Here is a 26,307-nt window from a genome sequence, read left to right as displayed (position 1 = left end):
GCAGTCTTTAGGCATTGCAGAATGATAGCCCTTCTTGTCTTGTGGGCCTTCTCAAATAGTTTGGTCCCTGCCGAGGCTGCTGGGTGTGAGAGGCATAGGCCTGCACATTTGATCCTCTGTGTTCTTCCCAGTTAAGACAGGGAGGTGCTCCATGAGGACATAGGTCCGTCCTCATAAAAACTGCGGTCATTTCCTCATTCCTGCTCGTGTTTGCCTAATTGCCTATGCTAACAATTCTTTGGAGACTTTTTCTGTACCCCGTCAAGAGTACTTGTCTTATCGGATTGATTGTCTTTGGCTCTCTGGACTGCACTCATTCATTCATCCATCCATCCATTCATTCTACAAATATTAAACATCTACTCCAAATAGGGGTAGTTTTAGGCATTTGGGATATGTAAATAAATGAAAACTGGCAAAACCCTCACTGTCCTAGATTTTATATCCTAGAGGATGAGGACGGATAAGTAAATAATAGAAAAATAAGTAAATTATACAATATATTAACATGGATGAGTATTAATGAAAAAAAATACAGCTGATTAAAGGGGGATGGGACCCATTGGCATTCAGCTTAAAATAACTTGATATTTAGACCTGACCCCCCAGCCAGGGAGTCATCTGCAAATAAATTAACCCTCTTCAGGTTTTAGACAGGCAAGTTATATGAAAGTCTTGTCTTTTCTGAGTCTCAATCCACTTTGCTTTTTTTTTTTTTTTGTCGGTCATGGGGCTTGAACTCTGGGCTTGGGCGCTGTCCCTGTGCTCTTCAGCTCAAGGCGAGCACTCTACCCCTTAAGCCAATGCGCCACTTCTGGTTTTCTAGTGGTTTTTATTGGAGATAAGAGTCTCATGGACTTTCCCGCCCAGGCTGACTTTGAACCGAGATCCTCAGATCTCAGCCTCCTGAGTAGCCACCGGTGTGAGCCACAGGCATGAGCCACCGGTGCCCGGCCCACTTTCCTTTTAATCCTTGTTCTTTCTTGGGCCTCCAGGCTATTGTTGCCCTCAATTCCTTGTTTCTGCCCTCACTCTGAGAACATGTTTTCTGAAGGGGAGCCTGCAACTCTTTAAACAGGCTTCTTACATTCTGTGTAAGTTCTCTTTTCAAGTAGACGTGTTCCCTCTTCCCACACCCCTCAGCCTTTTCTTACCCTTCATGGATTCCAGTCCCTTCAGTCCTCTTTTAATCCCCATGGAACATCATTTGGCTTGTTTCTTTCTGTCTCGGTGAGCGGCCTGAAAGAGAAGGTATCTACAGAACAATCTAGAATTCAGCAGGCTGTACTCTCTCACAATCGAATGCTGCCTCTGCAGATCTGCCTTTGCAGTGACAATCAGCACAGGACTGATGCAGATCCTGTCTCGTCTCTGAGTCCCTCCTGTGTGACCCATTGTGACGTCAGGCTTCACAATGATGGCTGGTCATTTTACCTGAAGGCAGGAAGGGATGCATAGACATAGAAGTAAATATCTATAAATATGTTATGTATAATTATAATTGTATACATAATATATAATATATAACTATATAATATATAAATATTATATAATTATGTAATACATAATATAAAATACATGTCGTATATAGGTTATATATAAAATATAAAATATAATATAATTATAATATAATCTTAATTAAAAAGTTAAATGTGTACAGATTGCTGTCCCCCTGATGGTTCAGAACATCCTTATTTTCCTGTGTCGTAAGTCCAGTCTGGGCTAGGGAGCTGTTTACATTGCCAGTTTCTGGTTCACAGGCCAGGAGGCCTTTCTTACCCTTGGTCCTGCAGGACCTACCTCCAGGCCTCCCATGTTCACTTGTATTTATCACATCCTTGTCTCATCTCTTGAGAATGAGAGGCACGAAGTAGGGGCTGTCCTTCATGTGGCCTGTTTGTTATTACAAAAGCTCAGGGACCCAGGGAAGTTTTAGGGTCTAGTTTTTTTTTTTTATTGTGAAAATACTATACAGAGGGGTTACAATTACATGGGCAAGATAATGAGTACATTTCTTATCAAGCATTGTAGCCTCCTCCTTTGTTTCCACTTCCCATCCCTTCCCATCCTCCCCCCTGCCCCCCAATCCTCCCCGCTGTCCCCCCTCCCCTGCACCAAAATGTAAAGTTCCTTTTCGACATAACGACTTGTACATGTCATTGTTGCAATGGGTCCACCTGTATCCCTATTTAAATGATTTGTTTTTCCCCTTCCCCTCCACAAATTATACTGACATCAAACACAGTGAAAGCAGGGGTTACACTGTGGGGGAGGGACATACAAAGCAACAAAGAAATAATCTTATAAATGTGTTAGAGACAATCGCATGAAAGAAAAAAAGCATTTGAGTACATATCTTAGGGTTCATTTCCCTAACATCACCTTATCTGACCTTTTCTGCTTGACTTAGACATATACTAGATATTGCAAATAAGAGAAACCATGGGACCTATGTTTCTTTGGGCCTGGCTTACTTCACTTAATATAATTTTTGCAAGTCTTTCCAATTCCTAACAAATGGGGCAATGTCATTCTTTCTGATGGAGGCATAGAATTCCATTGTGTGTATATACCACATTTTCTTGATCCATTCATCTACTGAGGGGTATCTGGGTTGGTTCCATATCTTAGCTATAGTAAATAATGCTGCAATAAACATAGTTGTGCTGGTAGCTCTAGGGTCTAGTTTTAAGGAGGAAGTTGCTACAATCTAATGACTTTCTCCTAGGATTTTAGGATGCATTTGTACCTTATAAACAGATCAGAAATCAGCAAATAACATCTTATGTGAGTTAGCATTTTGTTTTAGCTCACCCTCCCCACCTGTCTGGATCTTTTGGATCTGTTATTCTTGTCATCCACCGAGCAATTTTTCTTAGCTGTTATCTACAGATGCCTTCATTTAAGTTCAAGGTTTCAATTCTGTAACATATCCTTAAAGAGCTTTTTTTAGACCACAGAAGTTAATCAATATTCTTTAGCAAATATTATTCAATTCACTAACTCAGTCCATTTTTAGTTTATACCTCCTTATTCACTAGGTGAAAGATGGAATGCAGACCACCACTGCAAACTGGACTGAGTGTCTCTGACTGCCCAGGCTCTTTGTATATACTGGTCCCTCCTCCTCCTTTGGACTTCTCTTGGTTTTATTCCTTCCTTCCTTCACGCTTGCTTCTTAGTTTCTCAAATGCCTCTGTCTCCTAACCCTAGGACATTTTGCACATGTTCATTCCCACCTCTACCCCTAGCTAACACCTATTTCACTTTAGCTTATATTTAATAATTGAGCCAAGCCTTTGACCCACCAGGCTTGATCAGGTTCTACTTTGTCAAGCTACCTCAGCCTACTGTGATCATTTGTATGATATATATTTGTGCCTGTACTAGGGCTTGAATTCAGGGCTCAAGCTCTTGCTTGGCTTTTTAAATCTTGGCTGGCACTCTCCTTGAGCACCTCCACTTCTGGATCTTTGCTAATTAACTGGAGATAAGAGTGTCAGAGATTTGTCTGCCCTGACTATCATCCTGTGTAGCTAGGATTGCGGTTGTGAGCCACTGGTGCCAGGCTGTGATTATCTGAAAATATTATCTTTTCTACTAGTGTAGGTAAGAATTATGTCTATCTTATTTATCTGGCATACTCAGAACCTAACACAAAGAAAGTACCCAGAAAGTGGGGCTGGGAAGGTGGCTCAGTGGTAGAGCACTTGCCTTGCATGCCTGAGGCCCTGGGTTCGATTCCTCAGCACCACATAAGCAAAAAGAAAAAAAACCAGAAGTGGCGCTGTGGCTCAAGTGGTAGAGTGCTAGCCTTGAGCTGAAGAGCTGAGGGACAGCACCCAGGCCCAGAGTTCAGGCCCCACAACCGGACCCCCCCCCCAAAAAAAAAGTACCCAGAAAGTATTTGTGAGCAGCCATATCTCAATTTCTTCATTTGTAAATGTAATACTTACCTAGGTTGTTTTGATCATTAAGTGATTGGAAACACATAACACACTACCTTGCACAGGACAAATGCTCAAGAAATAGCATTATTGTTTTTAAAAGAATGCATATAAAAGGAAACCTTGAGTACAGGCTATTTGACAGCACAGTTCTTGATCCCTGATTGAAAGCAGGCTTATCATTTCTGATAAGCATCTTGTTGAAGCTCATTTTTTTTTTTTTCTAGATCACTGAAACATCCAGTTAGTCGCCGAGCTTAGGATTTTGCAAGGAATCAGCAGCAAAACCTGTTAGGTTCTTATTGTCAGGATTCCTCTTTGCATCCTGTCTAACTGTCTCACATTGACTGTCTTTCAGCTGTCTGTCCAAGTCTGCCCTGATGTCTTCAGTTGCTCAAAAATCTTGTCTACAAGTGTTTGCAATTCCTAGGACTTAGGTTATCTGGCTAGAAAGTTGAACTCAGTGAGAAGGTTGAGGCTTTTCTTTTGTTCTCTTGCTATCTAGGACTTGTTTCCTTTCTGTCTTCCCCACCACAATCTTAAGCTTGTTTGTGTTTAGCACTTAGTATTATACTCTGATAAAAGCACTGCAATCGCCAATAATCGGGGACCAGTGGCTCATATCTGTAATCCTAGCTACTCAGGAGGATGATATTTGAGGATTATGGTTCAAAGCCAGCCCAGGCAGAAAACTCTGTGAGACTCTTTACTCCAATATACCACTAGAAAACTGGAAGTGGCGCTGTGGTTCAAGTGGTAGAGCACTCCCTCAAGTTGAAGAGCAAAGGGAAAGCGCCCAGGCCCAGAGTTCAAGCCCCATGACTGACCAAAGAACAGAACAGAACAAAACAAAAAAACCACTGCAATTTGCACAAATCAGGAGCTCTTTTCATTGACAGCATTGCTGCCACCTCTAGATCCTCATCCTCAGACCCCTCTTCCCCATCCATACCCATCCACAGGCCTGCACACCATTCAGTCCTCTATGCATTGGGCCTACTTCCCTACTGAGCTGAATATTTCAAGGTACCAGTTCTCTGTGGATAGGCAGAGTGTACAGATAAAGATGTGTTTATTATCTATCCATTTTGAGAAATTGTATTTTTTTATAATCTGAAATTGCCCATCCTTTTATCCAATGCACATTACTGAATCCTTACTTCAATCTACTAACTATGATAGCATCTTGGAATATAGGGAATAAGATGTGACTTTATACTCTAGGAATGTTCCATATTGGGGGAGGATAGCTAAGGGAGCTTCCAGAAGGGCCCATGGTGGAAGTGAGTTGCAGGAAAGCCTTGTGTCCTTGGAGCTGAAACTCCTGGCTGCTAGGATAGGGTCTCTCCCGTGACTTGCTTCCCTCACTCCCTAGGTGGACTGAACACTCTCATGTGTTGGAGTCCTCTCTCTTCACCTGGGATTTGCTCAACTTTCTGGCTCTGCTTCTCCCTTTAACACAACAGCATGGTAATTCTTACTGGGCTCCTGAGTTGTATTGTAATCATTCTTCATCTTTAGTTTTTAAGGCTTATTCTTTTATTTTACAGCCTCTTTTCCAACTCAAGTCCATGTGTTTGCTAGGCAGGCGCTCTACTCTTGAGTCATGCTCTGAGCCCTTTTTGCTTGTTATGTATGTATGTAAGTATGTATGTATGTATGTATGTATGTATCTATCTATCTATCTATCTATCTATCTATCTAACTGACTAGCTAGCTAGCTAGCTAGTTATCAATCTATCAGACTTTATTAAATTATCTTTTAGTTGTTCAAAGGAGTTTCAATTTAACATGTCAGTTTAATTATCTTCCTATATATGCTTCCTACATAACTGAGATGATAGAGTATGCTACCATATCCTTTTTTCATTTTCTTTTTCTTTTTTTTTGTCGGTTATGGGGCTTGAACTCTGGGTCTGTGCGTTGTCCCTCAGCTCTTCAGCTCAAGGCTAGCACTTTACCACATGAGCCACAGCACCACTTCTGGTTTTGTGAGTGGATCATAGGCACGAACCACCTTGCCAGCTTATCTTATGGGTTTTGTTTTTGTTGTTGTTCATTTGCTTGTTTCATTTTGAGACAATTTTTCATCATTTAGCCTGGGTTGACATTAAACTCTTCTCCTGATCCTCCTGCTTTAGCCAGTCCCATTCCCTCAGTGCTGAGATTACAGGCATGTGTCACCATGCCTTATTTAGTTGACTGTCTTTTAACATTAGAAGTTCATTTTCCCACCTTTCGATATAAAAAAAGTTTATTGCACAAATAATCACATCTTTTTTTATTACCCTCCACTATATAAACAAAAATAGGCAAACACCCTAAGCCTTTGGAGAGGGGTCTGGTTACACAGTATTTGTGAGTACTGAGCACTTGTGAGGCCATAGAAAATGGAGTAGGATGGCCAACTGGAGCATTCATCCCTCCCACTTGCCCTGCCCACCACCCTCCTCCCCAAGACATTCACATTGAAGCATAGGTGCATGGCACTATTGACACACATCTGGGGCCAATGTCAGTCCTGGAAGTGTTGCTTTTAAATCCTGGTCTAAAAACAACATCTTTTTGTGTTGCAGATCTCCTACAAATATCTTATTATTGCTCTTGGAATCCAGCTGGACTATGAGAAGGTACTGTATGAAGTGGTTCATATGTTACAATTGGCCTATTTTTGCCAAGATCAGACACTGCATTTGGTTGCTATACATTCATTTTGACAAGAAAGTGTTTCTAAAAAATCCTCTCCTAGCTTTATTTCTCAGCAGTCTTTTGTGGTATATATATATATATATATATATGTCTTTTCTAAAATTCCATTGATAGTAGCAACATTTAGCTTTAAACTTGAATTGGAATTCAACATGTCCATGCAAAACAACAGGCCTCTATTCACTAATAGAAAATTTACCTTTCTACATTGAACTGAGTTGGTTGTATTAAAGATTAAGATTTTATGTATGTATGTATGTATGTATACATTTATGTCAGTTATGGTGCTTGAACTCTGGGCCGGGTGCTGTCCCTCAGCTCTTCAGCTCAATGCAAGCACTCTACCACTTGAGTCACAGTACCACTTCTGATTTTCTGGTGGTTTATTGGAGATAAGAGTCTCATGGACTTTCCTTGCTCCGGCTGGTTTTTGAACCATGATCCTCAGATCTCAGCCTCCTGAGTAGCTAGGATTACAGACGTGAGCCACCAGCACCTGGCTAGATTAGGAATTATTAAGTAGTTAGCTTGTCAGACACTGGAAGGACAACTGAGTTTTACCATATAATTTCTGAGTTTTCTAGTAGTGAACAAATATAGAATAAATACTGCCATAGACATGCCTCAGATCTCTTTTCTGTGAGCTTGGACCAAATGCCAGTTGTCAGCGGTGAGTTTCAGGTTTATTTTTGTAAACTCAATGGAGCAAGCCAGCAGTTATGATGTCCAAAAGTTTGTTGGGGGACAGTAGGTCAGTAGTTGGAGCATATAAAGCACAGGGCTAACCAGCTCACAAACTGCAGCAATGTGATCCCAGAAAAGGCCCGGGAAAGGCCTTTGATGTAAGATTAAGCACAGAAAGCATGATTCAGGACATGTCCAGGTGAGTGTGACGTATCTGGGGGTGTGTTATGTGAATGTTCAGATAGAGAAAGGCACCAACCACAAGTTCTTTTGGGAGGTTCAAGTATCCTCCCTGTAATATTTGAGTTGCTATTTACTGGCAGAAAGTTCCTCCTATTGTCTGGCCTCAGTTCCTCCTGCTATTGGAAATTTACTCTCTCCCCTGAATCCCTTTTCCTTTGGAAAAGAAGGATGTCCATGAGAACAAAAATGTAAAACCAGAAACCAGAACAAAATTATTGATAAAGGGTAAAACCCCTTGGTAAAGGAAAAGGCTAACTACTGGTCAGCTTTAGCCTCTTTTTCCATCCTTGCTAAAAACCCAAAGAACATCTCTCCCTCACTCAGGTTTACCAATCTGGCAGCTTTGCAGAAGGCTACTGCCAACCTCGAGGCCTATCACCAGCTGCACTGGGTGGCTGTATTAGTCAGGAGCTTATAATAAAAATCATTTCTGTAATAGTGTCAATAGCATTGATAGTATTGGTCATGCTGGCCAAGTCAAGATTATGTTTTGCCTGTGCTCCTGGAACTCAAGGCTATGTTTTTGCTATGTGTTGCTTCTGTAACCTTGCTGGCTTGCCTCAGTAACAGGGCCTTAAGACCACCAATTAAAGACCACCACTGAGTGGCCCCACGCAAATGATTAAATTATTAAATAATATGCAAATTATTACATATGATATTTACCATAAAGAACAAATGAATTTAAAGGTCATGTGAACATAACCAATGAAAATGTGTCAAACCGGCCTTGCATGGCTTGTCTATGTAACTCAATGTAAACTACCCCTATAAAAACACACCATACCCTTTCTCTTACTTTCCTGGTGGTAGGAAGCAGTTCCTGCGCAGGGTGGTAATAAAGTTCCTAACTCCTTTAACTCCCTCCCTCCTGTCCTCCCTCCTGTCCTCCCTCTTCCTTCTTTCTTTTCTTTTCTTTCTTTTGCCAGCCTGGGCCCTGAGCTTCTTTTCTTCAAGGCTAGCACTATACTATCTGAGCCACAGCACCACTTCTTTTTTTTTCTGTTTATGTGGTACTGAGGAATCGAACCCAGGGTTTCATGCATACTAGGCAAGCACTCTACCACTAAGCCATACTCCCAGCCCCGGATAATTGTTTCTTGATGTTAGAGTTGAACCTGCTCTTGCTGAGAATTGGTGGTTACATTTAATTTGATTTGTGACATCTTCAGTATGTTCTCTGCATCTTCTAACATTTAGCATAAGTGTCTAGTTAATCTTACTGGCTGTAATTAACATAAAGTTCTTACTGTGATCATACATCATTTCCCCAATCCCTTTACCTACGTCTCATTTGCTCCTGTCCTATGAAGTACATTATTTTATCCCCATTTTCCAGATATTCTCAAATTATCAGTGTGTGTCAGTCAACTGGAGGAAACCTCTCTCCCTCCCTCCTTCCTTCCTTCTTTCCTTCCTTCTTTCCTTGGTCCTGGGGTGTGTTATACTTGCTAGGCACTCTACCCCTGGGTCAGGCCTCCAGCCTTTTTTGTGCTGGTTATTTTTGACATATGGTCTGACTTCCTGCTTGGTATGCATCAGGGCTTCAATCTATCTATTTTAGTCTTCTCATTGTAGCTAGGATGTCAGGTGTATTCTACCATGTCCAGCTGTTGGTTGAGAAAGGGTATTGGGCACTTTGCTGTCTGGCTGGGCTGGCCTTGAACAGCAATCCTCCCAATCTAAACTAGCTTCGAATCCTACCAATCCTCAAGTAACTAGGATTACATGCATGAGTCACTGGCACCCAGCTGGAGGGCAATTTCTGAACCCACATACAGTTTCTGATTCAGTAGATTGAGGGTGATGCTTGGAAATATGCATTTCTAGCAAGTTTCCAAGTGGAGCTGTTGTTGGTCTGATAGCCACAATTAGAGACTTATAGGATTAGAAATAATAGATAATTCCTTCTAGTCGAAACAGTATTAGGTAGAAAAGCCAGGATACAAACTAGCTCTGTGAGACTCCAAAGTCCATGCTTTTTTTTTTTTTTTTTTTTTTTATTGTCGGCCGTGGGGCTTGAACTCTGGGCCTGGGCGCTGTCCCTCAGCTCTTCAGCTCAAGGCGAGCGCTCTACCACTTGAGCTACAGCGCCACTTCCGGTTTTCTGGTGGTTTATTGGAGATAGGAGTCTCACGGTCTCTCCTGCCCGGGCTGGCTTTGAACCGCGATCCTCAGATCTCAGCCTCCTAAGTAGCTAGGATTACAGGCGTGAGCCACCAGCGCCCGGCAAAGTCCATGCTTTTAATTACCTGACTTTACTGCACTTACCAAGGGTTTGGATCTGGTACAACCTGATAGAGAGTAGTTTGTTTTGGTATTATTGGCAGTATAAACGAGTGGCTCTTGGTCTAGCCTATTCTCTTCCTTCCAAGTAAGGCAGATAGTTCTCCTAAAAGGAAGTGTGATTGACATCTTGCCTTTACTCTGAAGGTGGAGGGAACTTGATTTGAATCACAGCCTCAAGGCCATGGAGCGGGTGGGGAGAGATCTTTGTGGACTGGGCCCATTCAGCAGCTTGACAGAACTCTTATTCTCCTGCCTGTTCCGTTTTGTGTGAGTTCTGGGGAGAAATAATAACGCGGGGATATTTGGCAAAGAAAGGCATCTGTGCTGTTGCTTAAAAAAGTTTTCTCTCTGCTTGGTTGCAGATTAAAGGCCTACCTGAAGGTTTTGCTCATCCCAAAATAGGGTCTAATTATTCAGTTAAAACTGTAGAGAAGACCTGGAAAGCTCTGCAGGACTTCAAAGAGGGCAATGCCGTCTTTACCTTCCCAAATACCCCCGTGAAGTGTGCTGGAGCCCCCCAGAAGATCATGTATTTAGCAGAGGCCTACTTCAGGAAGGTAAGCCTCCTCTCTAGGATAGTGTGAGGCCACATAGAAGTTCATTGACATCCCTATCACAGACGCTTTTTGTTTCTAAATTTTTATTATATTGCATACATTAGGTGTCTCCTTTAATAAAGCTGCTGTTATCAATTTGAAATGTCCTTCTACAGTTTAAAAAATATGGTCACAATCATAATGTACAAGAGAATTTAAATGTATTACATGTTATTAAATAGTCCTTATGACATAGTTTTTAAAGATACACTAAAAATCTGCTGGGGGGATATGTTGGAGAGTGTTTAAATACTTTATAGTTAGATAATTAATTGCTCATTGTTTACTTTTATATACAATACTATCCTTAATTGCTTCCAATCAAGTTCAAGGTCACATATATTTTCTTGGTTATGATACACACACACACACACACAAACACACATGCATGCATGCACACACACACGCAAATATAGGCAAAATGCCAGTTTGAAATGTAGACACAGTGTTGACATGGAACTTCAAAGCTTTATGGAAAGAGAGCTTTAGGGAAGCCATTTTTCACAAGGCACTTTCTGCTCAACTTACCCCAAACTGCTTGTGTCTGCAGACAAGGTCCACTTGCTGTGAGATTTTACCTGCCCTTGTCTAAGATGTGGCATTTTGTTTATCAAATCCTTGTTTGACCAGAGACGCTGCTAGGGTTTGAAGGAGCCTGTGATTCTGTAAAGGGGAGAAATGGCGAGAAAGATGAAACTGAAGAATTGTTAAATGGATGGTTGTGAGCAGGCAGCTCCAACACCTCACTGGAGTTCCGTAAATCACAACAGCCCTGTCGGGTGGTGATTGAGGAGACAATTTTAGTGATCATTTCTGACTCTGAGAACGTTCTGGATTCGGGGGACAGGGGACTAACACAAACATTTTAAGACTTCTCATGTTGAGATTCAGGCAAGCAAGGCCTAAAAGGAACAGAATAAAGGAAAGAGTGGAAGACCAGCTGTTTCCTCCATTCTGAGAATTAATTCCCTTGGTATAATTCGTTTCTCCCGAGTCTTGAATGGCTGAAGAGGAAGGTTCTCTCAGGTGCCACAGCATTTTAGCATGTGGGAGAATACTAGCCAGTTCCAAACATGAGAACAAACACCAAAGGGACAGGAACTTCACCAGTGCCTAGAATAGAATCTGACCAGCTCTAGGCCTTACTAAATATTTATTGGGTGAACAAGTCTATGAATAAACAGTTGGCGGTCTAATCTTTCTTAACCTTGATTTAGTCTTCACCTTTCACCTTTGACTAAGCAATGGCCATTTCCATCTCCAAATAAGGAGGCATTGGACCGATACACACATCACTGCACCATAGTGGGCTACAAAGCAGCCACTGACAGCAATGCAAATTGCTGGCAAGGTCTTCTGGGGGGACAGGTGCCTTAATTTGTACCTGGGTTAAAAAGGAGATGGCTGGCATATTGCTCTGGTGGTAGTTGTTTTCTTCTTTCCTTTTGCTCAGACTGGGAAGCGATCCAAAGCCAATATCATCTTCAATAGTTCTCTGGGAGTAATTTTTGGGGTTAAGAAATACGCAGATGCCCTTCAGGAGATTATCCAAGAGAGGAACATCACTGTTAACTTCAAGCAAAACCTCATCGAAGTTCGAGCGGATAAGCAAGAGGCTGTTTTTGAGAACCTGGACAAACCTGGAGAGACCCAAGTGATTTCAGTGAGTGTCACAGTTAAACTCTCTGCTTGAGGCTTTGTCTGCTATACTGGGCTGTAGACGCTGTGGTACCACTTCTCCGACCACGACCATTGCTTCCTAAGAAAGGCTGGTTGCAGTGAGCACCTGAGGGCAGTGATTGGGTGGGATGGTAGACCAAAATGTGTGGGGGAGAGCAAGATGGAAGGGGGAGGCGAGGGGGGCTCACATGCTTGTGCATGAAGCTAAACATACTTCACAATGAACATACTTCGTTATTGCCTAGGGAGTTGAAGGAGGACTCTTCAAAAGCAGGATCTGGTGATTGTCTCAACTTGTGCTTGTAAGCAAGAAGCAACACTATGGGGAGCTCAAGAGTAACCAGAGGCTGTCGGGTGCCAGTGGCTCACACCTGTAATCCTAGCTACTGAGGAGGCTGAGATCTGAGGATCAGTGTTCAAAGCCAGCCCAGGCAGGAAAGTCCGTGAGACTCTTCATCTGCAGTTAACCACCAGAAAACTGGAAATGGCACTGTGACTCAAGTAGTAGAGCACTCTCCTTGAGCTGAAGAGGTGAGAGACAGCACCCAGGCCCAGAGTTCAAGCCCCACGACTGACTAAACAAATGAAAAAAGTAACCAGAGGTGTCGTTCACCTGTGACACACAGGCATTGGACAAGGCTGTCTGTGAACATCTTTCAACCGTGATAAAAGGCAATCCTTGAAAGTCTGTCTGTCTTTCTTTCCTTCCTTCCTTCCTTCCTTCCTTCCTTCCTTCCTTCCTTCCTTCCTTCCTTCCTTCCTTCCTTTGTCTCTGTCTCTGTCTCTTTCTTCCTTTTTTTTGTTGGTCATGGGGCTTGAACTCTGGGCTTGGGCGATGTCCCTGCACTCTTCAGCTCAAGTCAAGTGCTCTATCGCTTGAGCCACAGTGCCACTTCTGGTTTTCTAGTGGTTTATTGGAGATGAGTCCCAGGATTTCCTGCCCAGGCTGGCTTTGAACCGTGATCCTCAGATCTCAGACTCCTGAGTAGCTAGGATTACAGGCGTGAGCCACTGGCGCCCGACTGGAAGTCTTTCTTAAGGATCTGGCAGAGCAATACCTTCCTTGGAAAGATCTGACCTTTGTTGTATGGGCTGGGCTTTTATATGTCTGTTTCTTCGTCCATGAAGTAGGAATAGTACTTTTATAGAGGCAGGACAATTAAGAACAAAATGTAGGACATCTGGAGAGGAATACTTCTTTACACCATTCTGGCAATGGTGTTGGCAATGAGAAAGCATCACACTCCTACATCTTATTCATTGAGCATTTAAGGATAAAGCATTTAAGAAAAAGATTTTAGGTGAACTGAAAATCAGCCTTCTAAACATCAAAATGTCACATTTAACACTTTCTAGCTCAAGCTCTTTCTCAAATTGATTGTGCACACTGTTCCTTTCTTAAATGGAGCACCATTAAATATGTCGGTCATGGGGCTTGAACTCTGGGTCTGGTCACTGTCCCTCAGCTCTTCAGCTCAAGGTGAGCACTCTACCATTTGAGCCACAGTGCCACTTAGGATACAGTCTATAGTCAAAAAATGCATTTAATTGTGGTATTTCTTTAGGTTCCTTTAGTCTGGGATCTTTGTACAGACTTTTTTTTTCTTCTATCATATTGACATTTGTAACTATACAACTGTCCTTCCATCACTTAAAAAAAAAGAATGTTCCTCATTTTGGGATTGTCTATTTGCTAGTGATTAGTTTTAGGCTATACTTCTAGACTGGACAATTTGCATAAGTAATGTGTTCTAGGAATCACATTTGCACATATATAATGTTCATTAGTTCATTGTAGATGTTCATTTTGATCACTAGTCAAGATATAGTCCAAGATATGGTTCATTTTCTCTCATTAATAAAAAAAAGTCCATGGGAGATATATTTTAAGACCATACAAACATCCTACTATTTAAAATCTCTCCATATACTTGGCATCCATTCATGATTCTTACCTAATCTTACTTTTACTATTGCAGTTGCAAAGTGATTTTTCTAGCTCTACAATTATACCCACATTTACCATTAGAACTTGGCATTTTGTCAGTAGTAACTCTTTGCTATTTTTTTTGTTGCTGTTAAATTAATTAGAAACTGGTTTGAACTCATGAATTTAATTTTTTCCCAGAAGTGTATTATACCTTAACATTATACTTTAATAATGTTGATATTCAAATTGTCTCAAATTTGGTTAGTAGGAGCCCCTTCTGGCTCATGTGTTCCTGTGACATTTGATCATCCCGAATTTGTATATGTTAGTGATCATTTTACAAAGGATTTTTTTCCCCCTCTATGTTTTTTTTTTTTTTTTTTTTTTTTTTGCCGGTCATGGGGCCTGAGCTCTGGGCCAGCACTCTACCACTTGAGCCACAGTGCCACTTCCAGCTTTTCTGCTTATGTGCTGCTGAGGAATTGAACCCAGGGCCTCATGCATGCAAGGCAAGCACTCTACTACTGAGCCACCTTCCCAGCCCCCCTCTATGTGGGTCTTAAAAAATTAATTTCCAGTTTTCTACCTGCTAGGAAGTTGTGACTTTGGAAAGGTCCCTTCAGCTCCTCCTCCTCCCCCTCCCCCTCCTCCCCCTCCCCCTCCTCCCCCTCCCCCTCCCCCCTCCCCCTCCCCCCCTCCTCCTCCTCCCCCTCCCCCTCCCCCTCCTCCCCCTCCCCCTCCCCCCTCCCCCTCCTCTTCCTCCTCCTCCCCCTCCTCCCCCTCCTCCTCCCCCTCCTCCCCCTCCTCCTCCTCCTCCTCCTCCTCCTCCTCCTCCTTCTTCTTCTGCGTGTTAGCTCGAGTGTAGGGAATTACTATGTGATTTGTTTCCTTTTCCTTTGGTTCTCAGTTGTTTTCTGGATAGTTGAGGTTGTAGGTAAGACTTGGATAAGTGAATGCTTATTGCTTTTCTGTGAGATTTGAACTGTAGAATTCCAAGGAAGATATGCTTTGATTTCCACTCTCGAAAACTGAATTTTGAAAAACATCATCAAAGGCCTTCAAGCAGTGGCTGTCAAACCTCTCTGTGTTGGAGTCACTTTTAAAATGCCCTGATGTCTGGGTCTCCCCAACAGAGATTTTGATTAATGGGTTTGGATTGCAGACTGAAGATGGGAGTTAAAAAGAACAATTTAAGATGGGAAAAAAAATACCTTTCCCCTCTGCTTTTCTTAGCAAAACCGGTACTGAGCCCCCTTTCTACTTCTCCACAGTGCTAGATAATTTTCTTCTCATTCTCATTTTCTGCTGGCACTTGAAGTCATGGTCTTGCACTTGCTAGGCAGGGGCTTTACCACTTGAGTCACACCCCGTTCATATCATCCTTAAAAAATGTTGATTTTAGGGCTGGGAAGGTGGCTTAGTGGTAGAGTGCTTGCCTACCATGCATGAAGCCCTGGGTTCGATTCTTCAGTACCACATAAACAGAAAAAGCTGGAAGTGGTACTCTGGCTCAAGTGGTAGAATGCTAGCCTTGAACAAAAAGAAGCTTGGGGACAGTGCCCAGGCCCTGAGTTCAACCCCCAAGACTGGCAAACTTTGTTTTTCATTTTAAATGGATGATTTGGTACTTTTCTTTATGTGTTTTGTAATGATGATCTATATTTGGAAATGTTGCTTGCTTACCAGCTCTTACATGCCATTTACAAGTTTCAGAGACTCTGAGTACCTCCTGGAATAAAATGAAAGTACTAGACATTACAGGTTGGCAGCTAGGGATCAGAGACAGAGGAACCAAGCTATATCACTCCCTTAAATTTAGTAATAATAGAAACATCAGTGGACTCTTTCAGAGTATTAGTGAGTTCTACTGTAAAGCCTCGAGGTCCTCATTGTCTTAGGAGCTCACGTGGGCTCAGGGAGATCGGGTCAACCCAGAGGTTGACAGCTGTTTAGTTTATCACCATTCTCCAGGTAAGGTGTTGGACAAGGTGTGAATTGGTCTAAGCATTAATTTCATAGTGCTCCATGCAGCCAAAATAGAGTACATAGAGTAAGAATGGTGTGGGAAAAGCTATAGGATATATGAATATTGAAAAGATCTAAATTTGGGTGCTCTTTTGTGTAGTATGAAATGCTTCATGTCACACCACCAATGAGTTCTCCTGACGTCCTCAAGAGGAGTCCTGTGGCTGATGCTGCTGGCTGGGTAGATGTAGACAAAGACACTCTTCAGCACAAGAAATACCCGAATGTGTTTGGGATCGGGGACTGTACCAACCTCCCCACGTCGAAGACCGCTGCTGCAGTAGGTAGGACACCCAGCTCCGCTTCCCTTTCTTTCGAACTGACATCTTCCTAAGGTACCATCCTAGCAGCAATCAAAGTTTGTTATGAACAACATCCCATTAATAATGGAAAAAAACTTTTATGGACAAACATGACTCTGACCTGCCTGAGACAGAAGCAAGTTGTCAGCGAACCCAGTATTGTATGAAGAATTATCTTTTGAATACTTTTCCCCACCCCCATGATCATATCTGTTTTTTTCTGGTCCCCAGGGCTTGGTGTCAGGGCAGGGGCAACAGAAAGAGGGCATTTCACCCAGCCCTCCGGAATTCTGCTACTTTTCACAATGCCAAGCTTTTGTCGCTAGTATTCATAGCCCTTGTGCCAGGCAAGTTGGTTGTTTTTCTTAGGCTTGAAACACCTAAAAAAACAAGGGAAACATTTGTTTTTCCATAAAATGCATGCAAGTCAATGGAAGTTTGCAGAGTAGAAAATTGTTCTGTTGAGACAAATACAGTGGAGCATGGCCTGATTGGTACATGATTAAGATCTCAGTCTGGAAAACGAAATTCTTTACCTTGCTGTTCTGCACTAGCAGTGATGGGGAGAATTGCCTTTTAGATTCTGTTCTCTGCAGACAGGAGTTGTCTTTGGATGCTGTGAAATGTGGACCTTCCCGCTGATGGGTAGTGTGCTTTGTGGGAATTAAATACATGCAGGACATGTTATGTTACTTTCACTATTTCAACATTAAGAGAGACTTTTCTTGGAAATCTACTGGAAGTAGATTTTCATTTTTTAAAACTCTTTTTTTTTGTGTGTGATGGTCTTGGGGCTTGAACTCAGAGCCTGGGTGCTGTCCTTTGACCTTTTTTTGCTTAGAGCCAATATTCTACTATTTGAGCCACAGCTCCAGTTCTGACATTTTGATTAATTGGATGTAAGAGACTCATGGACTTCCCTGTCTAGGCTAGCTTTGAACCATGATCTTCGTCTTTCAGCCTCCTGGGTAGGTAGGATTATGGGCATCAGCCATTGACACCCAGCTGGTAGTTTTCATTATTAATTTCAAAACTCTCAAATCAAAGAAAAGCTTGGAAAAGAGTACAAGAAATACACATATGTCTTTTGGCTCTTAACCAATTGTTAATATCTTGTGATATTTGCTCCATCACTTTGTGTGTACTTTTTGGTTGAGTTATTGAATGAAAGTAATGTTTCACTTAGCTTTTTAGCCTATTTCTCTGAGGTAAAAAGGACATTTCCTTCCTTTCCTGTAGGATCCTTATCAAGCCCAAGACATTTAACATTGCATAAAAAAACATCCCGTGTACTATCCAGTTTGAATTTTCCTGAAAACATTGTTTGTGGTACCCCACTGGCTTTAAATCCACCAGCCTGACACAACACACACTAAATTGGTTATGACTCTAATCTGTGTATGTGTGTGTGTGTGTGTGTGTGTGTGTGTGCGCGCACGTGTGTGTGTGCGCACGCACTTGTGTAGAACTGAGGATTGAATTTAGGGACTCATACTTGCTAGGCAAGTATTCTACCACTGGAGCCATATATCCGGTAATTTTTACTTTTAGTTTGTTTTCTTGATAGGGTCTCATGCTTTTCCTTGGGCTGAACTGGGTCCTTAGTTTTCTTACTTCCTCCTCTTTTGGAGTACTTGAGATGACAAGTGTATAACACCACATCAGGCTTGACTTTGAGATAGGGTCTTGCTGTCCTTTGCCTAAGCTAGCTACAAACCATGATCCTTTGATCTCAGCCTCCTGAGTAGTTGGAATTACAGGCTTGAACCACCATGCTTGGTTTTTGGTCTCTTTCATTCTAGACCAGGTATTTCATGAAACTGCCATTTTTTTTTCATTCATAATATTTGTCTTGTATTGTTGTTGTTTGTTGAAAAAGTTCTCTTTATGTATCTCAGGCTGGTTTTGAATCCTGAATTTTCTTCCCTTTCTCTCCTGAGTTCTGGTATTATGAGCATTTATCACTATGTCTAACAGACATGGGCATTTAAAACTCAAGATTGTATTATTTTGTAGGTTATTTCACAATTTAGAATTGTCCAGATGTTTTCTTATGGCTGTATTTAAGTTAAATGTTTCAGCAAGAATTTTGATACTTGAGACTTACATACCTCCAATGGAAGTACCTCAGGGCTTGTCCTGTCAAATTTATCTTGTCTTTGGTAAAGCTGGATTTCATCATTGGTGTTCACGGTCTCCTCCTTCCCCCTTCTGCGCCCCACCCCCCAGAAGAGGACACCTTTTCTCTTTGTAATATACAATAGTCTAGATGCAGTAATTTGAGTTGATATTCACTTAATGTAAGCCTACTCCATTTCTGTGGTAGAAATGCCTGTGCTATGAGGCCCTGCTTATCCAGCTTTTAGTCTCTTTCAGTGAACAAACATTTCATTCGGTGTTTGAGATAGATAATATTCCTGTTTGAGATAGGTAATATTCCATATGATTAAGCAAAAAGTTAGGTGAAAAGTCTTGCTCCAAGACCTGCCTCTCATCCCCAACCATGTAGAGCACATACTTGCTGGTTTTTACATCTGTGTTTCAGCATCTAGTTTATTATATGATTGCCCCAGAATTACTAAAACAGTCCACTCTCAGTTTATCTTCATTTGCACTCATTTATTTCAAACAGTACTGTAGAGAATGTTCTTTGTCATTCCAATGTGTGGATATCTATTTACTCATTTTTTAATGTCTAAATAGCTATTGTTCTCGGTTTCCCCAGACAAATCTGCATTTCTTACTACATTTGCGTTGTGTTCTTAAGCAGCGCCCACACTTATTCAATACTTCCCTCCTTGGGTTTACTTGCCTCCCACCCTCTGTCCAGACTACTAAGCAACTGCGAGTGAGAGCCTGTCTTACTGTGTTGAATGTGGCTTTCCTGTAGCTCAGGCTTCTTTCTTTGCTTGTTTCTGTGCCAGGATTTTCCCTTAATTGTCCACAGTACAGCCAAGACAGGAAGTGGCATTTATCAGAGTTTGCTGAAGGCCTGGGCATAATAGAAGAGGATTATCACACAGGAAAGAAACATGACTCATGTTGGCTTTGTACACATGCACACTTTCAAGCTGGGCATTGAGGACTGCTTCCTAAGCTCACAGCCCTACCCTCTCAGCATTGGTGCCCCTGGTCAGCTTCTTTCCTTTTCCATTGACCTTGATGCCCTGGGCAGGGGCCTCCTCAGATCCTCTCAGTGCAGATCCCTCAGTTGTGTAGCCTCAAAGATGAATAAAATTTTCTCCAGGGAGGCATGATCTTTGGAGATATTACTTTGCCCACAGAAAAGACAATCATTTAATAGTTGTAAGCATATCTAGCTATCCCTTACTTTTTGGAGCTTCTTCATTCTAGAAAATAAAAACAAAACAAATAAACCTCATTGCTTTTCTGATTTGAGTGTCAGCCAACTATAGTTTAAGCTAAAATGTAGTATACAGCCTTTTTTTTTGCAGCTGACTACAGAATGCTTTCTACAGATTAATATTCATCATCAGTTCAATGATAGGAGACTAGTTCTCATTCTAGAAACTCTCCTCATTCTAAAAAGATTCCCTTATTCTATTAATGAGAACTAGTAAAACTCTATTACAGATTATTATCATACTTGGCATTCTAGCAATAAGATTTTTTTAATGGATTTTTTACTCTTGTTATATAATATCTTTGGTTTTAGGCCTCTTGACCCACAAGGCCTAAAAGTTTTCTTTGCAGGAAAAGTTTTATGACCCCGATTTTGGGGATTATTCTTTAATGAACACTTTTTAGTATAAAAATAATTTATTTTCTCTCAAAAGTAGATCTATCTCTAGAGCCACAAACTGCTTATAGCTTTAAAAGGATACTCTTCACTAGTCAAAATTGAACAAAGGTTGGGATTAGTTGATATCAGGAATTCTTTTTTTTTTTTTTTTGTTGTTGTTGTTGTTTTTGGTCTGGTCATGGGGCCTGAACTCTGGGCCTGGCGCTGTCCCTCAGCTCTTCAGCTCAAGGCTAGCACTCTACCACTTGAGCCACAGCGCCACTTCCGTTTTTTTCTTTTTTGCTTATGTGGTGCTGAGGAATCGAACCCAGGGCCTCATGTATGCAAGGCAAGTGCTCTACCACTGAGCCACCTTCCCAGCCCATATATCAGGAATTCTTGCTAATGTTTTTCCATGTGAAAATCCTACTGTGCTTGCATTATAAACATTTTTTATACATCAGAGATGTGCACAAGGAATATTTGCAGGTGAGTAGTTAGGATGTCTGCTCTAAAAACATTTTGAGAACAAGTAGCACATGTGATGGGATAGTTGAAACAAGAATGACAAAGTTTGAACATTTTCATAATTAAAAAGACAGTGTCTCCACTCTGCCATTGAAAAAAGCAAGTATATACAATACGGAAAGACTAATGTAGATACATATCTATATCTATCTAGTCCAGCTTCAACCAGAGCAGTGTCTTTGACAGTCAAGCCCAGTGTTGTGCCTGATTGGAAAATCTAAGCCGGGAGCAGATGACTCGCACCTGTAATCCTAGCTACTCAGAAGGCTGAGGATTGTGGTTCAAAGCCAGCGTGGGCAGGAAAGTTCATGAGACTCTTATCTCCAATTAACCACCAGAAAACCAGAAGTGGTGCTGTGGCTCAAGTGGTAGAGCGCTCACCTTGAGCTGAAGAGCTGAGGGACAGAACCCAGGCCCAGAGTTCAAGCCCCATGACCAAAAGAAAGAAAGAAAGAAAGAAAGAAACAAAAAGAAAATCTAAGGCCACCAACCTAGATTACCTGCAAACAGCAACACAAAAATGTCAGGATGACCTTAAACTACTGGGAACCCAGACAAATTGATGTCATCAGTCCCCAAGAAGACAGGAAATGTGTTGAGGTAGGGCCATCCTTCCAGCCTATTGGAGAGAGTTGGCTCTTTCAATTCAAACCAAGAGAAACATTTTTGTGGGCCTTTGATAAATTTACGTACTCCTGGGAGTCAGATCTTCAAGTTGTAAGAAGAGTATTGTTCTACTTATAATCTAGAGGAAGAATGGAGGAATCGAGTCTCCTTACATGTTTATACTAAAGTTGTTTGTAAATCTATTTTCATGGAGAAGCTAAATGTGCTTTGTTTTTTTTCTCTGACTTTTCTATTTCTATTATAGCTGCCCAGTCAGGAATACTCGACAGAACAATTTCTCAAATTATGAAGAATCAAACACCAAAGAAGAAGGTTTGTATGCCTAGTAAGAATTACCACCTCCCAAGCTGTGTGAAGGTAGTGTTCTCCCACAGTTTTTGGTAGAAACTAATTTCACTAGTTTATCCAATATGAGGATTTTGATTTTAGCCTTTTATGCCATTTTTTCATGACAAAATTTTTTATATTTTCTTGTGTGTGTTTTGTGTGTGTGTGGGTGAACTCAGAGCATTGCAGTGTTCTTGGCTTTTGTGCTGAAGGCTGATGTTCTACTACTCAAGACATACCTCTGTTTCTGGCATTTTTTCTGGTTTATTGCGGATAAGAGCTAGCATTTGTCTCTCTGTGTTGACTTTGAACAATGATTCTCAGATTTCAGCCTCCTGAGTAGCTAGGATTATAGCTGTAAGCCACTGCGGTTGGCTGACATAATTTATATCTTTTTTTTTTTTTTTTTTTTTTGTCTGTGTGGGGCTTGAACTCTGGGTCTGGGTGCTGTCCTTGAGCTCTTCAGCTCAAGGTTAGTGCTCTATCACTTGAGCCATAGCGCCATTTCTGGTTTTCTGATGGTTAATTGGAGATGAGAGCCTCACGGACTTGTCCAGGATGGTTTTGAACCATGATCTTCAGATCTCAGCCTACGGAGTAGCTAGGATTATAGGCGGGAGCCACCAGTATCTGGCATAATTTACAATTTTTAACTATAAAATGTTAGTATATGCAAAAAGTATAACTTCAGAAAAAAATAAATTCTGAACTGTCTGTATACAGCAACGACAAAAGCTTCTTCCTAGCTCAGTCTTTCTTACAATTTTAGTATGATGGCTACACATCATGCCCACTGGTGACTGGCTACAACCGTGTGATTCTTGCGGAGTTTGACTACAGAGCTCAGCCAATGGAAACTTTCCCCTTCGATCAAAGCAAAGAGCGACTTTCGATGTTCTTCATGAAGGCTGACCTGATGCCTTTCCTGTATTGGAATGTGATGCTCAGGTGAGTGTATCACCTGTCCTGGTGTAGAGGATGCACCTTTTACTGCATTGCACAAAGTTGTGCAGGTGTGATTGTTTCCAGGAGCCTTCCAGCTTCCACCTAAAGCAACATTTGCTAATGGGTTCCAATTATGTGCTATTTTATTATGAGTTGATGACTGGCGCTCTGAAAGGATGCCAAGCCTCAGTCACACTTAGGAAAGAGGGCTGCCCTGGGTAAAGAAAAAGTTGTGGCAATCTACCATGTACAAGGGATGTAGCTTCTTCTTTTCATTATTAGCAGTGATTAAGTCTTCTGTTTAGCATGTTCTGGCTCTCTTTTGCTGTTGGATAAATATTATTATTATTACTTTTTTTTTTTTTTGGGTCCGGTTGTGGGGCCTGAACTCTGGGCCTGGATGCTGTCCCTCAGCTCTTCAGCTCAAGGCTAGCGCTCTACCACTTGAGCCACAGTGCCACTTCCGGCTTTTTTCTTTTTGCTTATGTGGTGCTGAGGAATCGAACCCAGGGCCTCAAGCATGCAAGGCAAGCGCTCTACCACTGAACCACCTTCCCAGCCCTGGATAAATATTATTAATAATAATAAAATACATACTTTCCCCATATCAAGTACTTTCTCATCTGTGATTTTATAGTTGCGTTGACTTTATTCAGGGAAAAAATAGAAATAACCACAAGCAGGCTTTGGAATCTGACCTGTGTCTGAATCATGCTTTTACCATTGACTAGCCGTGTGTTCTAGGGTAAGTTACTTCAGCTCTCTCCAATTCATTTTCTGCAAAAGTGATGTAAGGAAAGTAATATTGCCTGCCTTCTAAGATGGAGGCTGAGCTGATACATACAGGAATAGGTGATAGTAGGCACTGTATAGATAGGGTAATATAAATGAGTAATTCCTCTTTGTTACAAAACAAAACAGTGATCTTTCTACTCAAGTTACATGAGTTAGCTGTGTGCTGTGTGCTGGTGCCTTACACCTGTAGTCCTAGCTACTCAGGAGGCTGAGATCTGAGAATCGTGGTTTGAAGCTAGCCCAGGCAGGAAAGTCTATGAGACTCTTATCTCTTATCTACTTAGAAAAAGCTGGAAGAGGTACTGTGGCTCAAGTGGGATTGCATTAGCCTTGAGCAAAAAGAAGCTCAGGGACAGAGCTCAGACCCTGAGTTTAAGCACCAGGATCATCACTGAGAGGAGGCGGGGAGATGGAGAGAGAGAGACAGAGAGACAGACACAGACACAGAGAGACAGACAGAGAGAGAGGATAGAAAGAAAAAAATAAATTACATGAGGTTGATTGATTCAGGATATCTATGCCAGTGTTCTTCAATCAAGGATAGTTTTGCCCCCAAGAGGACACTTGGCAATATTTGGAGACATTTTGGTTCTTACAACTGGAGTGAAACTCTTGGCATCTAGTGAGCAGAAACAAGAGATAGTGCTAAACTTACTGCAGTGCACAGGACAGCCATCAGAATAAAGAAGTACCTGGTCCAGAATGCCAATAGCTGAAATTGAGAATCTCTGACCTCCCTGGAATTGATGAACAAGTGAAGGAAAGGAGCAATTTAAACATGGCAGATGCTTTCTACAGGTTTGCTGAGTGGTCTGGATTCATGGAGGAGTCAGTGTTTAAGCTAAGATGCAGGCTGTAGGGCTCTCACTACCTTGCTAGCAAATCTTGGTATAATTCCTAGCTTCGCCTTTAATATCTTGATGGCTGAAGTCACCTAGTTTCTTTTGTCTCCAATAACTTCTGTTATTTTTTGCAGGGGATACTGGGGAGGACCAGCCTTCCTGCGGAAGTTGTTTCATCTGGGTATGAGTTAAGAATGGCTCGATGCTGGTTCTCTTTGGATGGCTTCTGGGCCTAAATCCAGTCATTGAATGACCCAAATGGCACAAAGGACTCAGAACCTAACCCTGTAAGGAGTTTCTTGCTGGATTTGAGGACCTCAGTACTTTAAACAGCCACTGTATGGGCAGCTCAAGACGGCGTTGACTTTTTGGAAATCATCAAATAATAGACTTGAAATAATGAAATCATGAAATAATAGACTTCTATTTTCCAAATAAAAGTTTGTCATTGATTGATTTCTATGAGAAAATTTAACCTTCACCAGTAGGAGCAAAAACTTAACACACTTAGGAGAAGAGGCTGGTGTTGGTGGGTTAACTAACTTGCTATCTGCTCTGAGTGTTCCATAGCTAAATATAACTTTATACACATAATTAAGTCACAGCAAAGAATAATTCCAGAGATGACATTGCTTTAAACACAGTGGATGGAAACCCAGAACATGACTGCTTAAAAGTTCTAGTGCTAGACACGGTAGGTTGGATTGAGAGTCTAGACACTGCCTTTAGGCTTCTCCATCCTGTTTCTCTAGAGGTCATGGTTTCTCCAAGCCCATGATCAACTCCATGGGGCCTTGGTGCCTGTTTGTTTTGCAGGATATGGGATTCCTCTACTGGGCAATTTTGTCTCTCTGCATCCCTTTTAGTCTAACTGCCAGCACTGTAGTGATCTGAGGTCTCCCTCCCCCATTCTCCTCCTGCAGTCTCTCCTTCGGGGGTCCTCGATGCATGTGGGTCTGAAGGGCTATGCTACCTTTCCCTTTCCTCCTCCTTTTCTGTCACAGGCATTTGTCCCACTAAACCTTTTGCCAATTGGATTTTCTCAGAGAACTTATATACAATGACTCAGATTAGAGGAATTCTGATTTTGTGGCATTTGTTCAGTTTGGTCTCAATTTAGGTCATCATAATCCAGATGGATCTGAACCAGCATATTTCAGGAAGTAGTTTTATTTGAAGTCCAGCAGTCACTTCAAAATAATTTTCTCCCAATCAGTTGATGGTAGGCATTTGGTTTCAGCCAAATGGATATTTTACAACTGTGTATATTTCATACTTAGAAATGCTACCAAGGTGAAAGGTCTAACAGGCTGTACAATGCCTTGTAAAGTTAGAGGTCAGACCTTGGATGTGTTATGGGATTTTTGTTGTGACAGAGCTGAATGTAGAGGAGACAGGGAAGACTGGTGAGGATAGGGATTTGGAGGTTGGATGACTCCCAGGCTTGGGTGACTGTGATGAATTGTGGTGTCATCATTGGAAGGAAGAAGTACAGAAGAGAGGGATATTGGACAGGAGGGGAGGCCATTGGGAGGTTAGATTCCCAAACCCCTGCCAACGGTAGAGTGGAGTCATGGCCATCTGGTCCAGTGGGGTTTAATCAGATTTATTCATAGAGAAGAGCCATAAAGTACTTTTGACATAAAAAGAAATTGGTATTCCAAACCTGGGATTCACAGTTCTTGCTGTGGCTGATGAATATCCAGCTCGCAGGCTAACACAGTTGTAAATCTTCCTTCGGTAGGTTTAAAGAAAACCTTCTAGGAATTGGAAAACATTGGCAATCTCTTGGCTCAGGGGCCCTGTTGGCAGGCACAGTCTTTTGGATGCCAGAGGTGGGTGTGGGAAGGGAGAGAGAAAGAGAGAGAAAGAAATAAGCAGAGCAACAGTGAGAATATTAAATTGGAGGGGAGGCAGTAGGAGACAGAGGGTGGAGATGGGAGAGAGCGGGGGAGGCTTCATTAACAAGATGATATGTTACTTAGTCCCCGTGCGGGAACCTGTGGGAGAAGAGCATGGGGACCGCACCTGCTGAGACCTCTAGTATAACCAGGTTAGTCAGGACTCGCCATCTCTCCCCAGACCAACCTCCCTAC

At 41.8% G+C, this 26,307-nt stretch overlaps 1 protein-coding gene across 1 annotated transcript in view; it reads left to right on the top strand.

Moving 5' to 3' along the window:
* The window catches only part of LOC138804881 (sulfide:quinone oxidoreductase, mitochondrial-like), a 43,637-nt gene extending 18,970 nt beyond the window's left edge, over positions 1-24,667 (top strand). The window contains exons 4-10 of the mRNA XM_069989395.1: positions 6,524-6,577; positions 10,235-10,429; positions 11,922-12,131; positions 16,204-16,387; positions 21,547-21,614; positions 22,399-22,577; positions 24,346-24,667. Of these exons, the coding sequence (XP_069845496.1) occupies positions 6,524-6,577; positions 10,235-10,429; positions 11,922-12,131; positions 16,204-16,387; positions 21,547-21,614; positions 22,399-22,577; positions 24,346-24,403 (948 nt within the window). The 3' untranslated portion in view covers positions 24,404-24,667. The remainder of the gene's footprint in view (positions 1-6,523; positions 6,578-10,234; positions 10,430-11,921; positions 12,132-16,203; positions 16,388-21,546; positions 21,615-22,398; positions 22,578-24,345) is intronic.
* Positions 24,668-26,307: the final 1,640 nt, after the last annotated feature.

This window comes from Dipodomys merriami, unplaced genomic scaffold (assembly GCF_024711535.1).
Source record: "Dipodomys merriami isolate MVZ:Mamm:240054 unplaced genomic scaffold, mDipMer1.0.p SCAF_379, whole genome shotgun sequence".
Taxonomy (NCBI): Eukaryota; Metazoa; Chordata; class Mammalia; order Rodentia; family Heteromyidae; genus Dipodomys; species Dipodomys merriami.
Note: the sequence above shows the minus strand (reverse complement) of the source record. Positions and strands in the feature narration are given on the sequence as shown.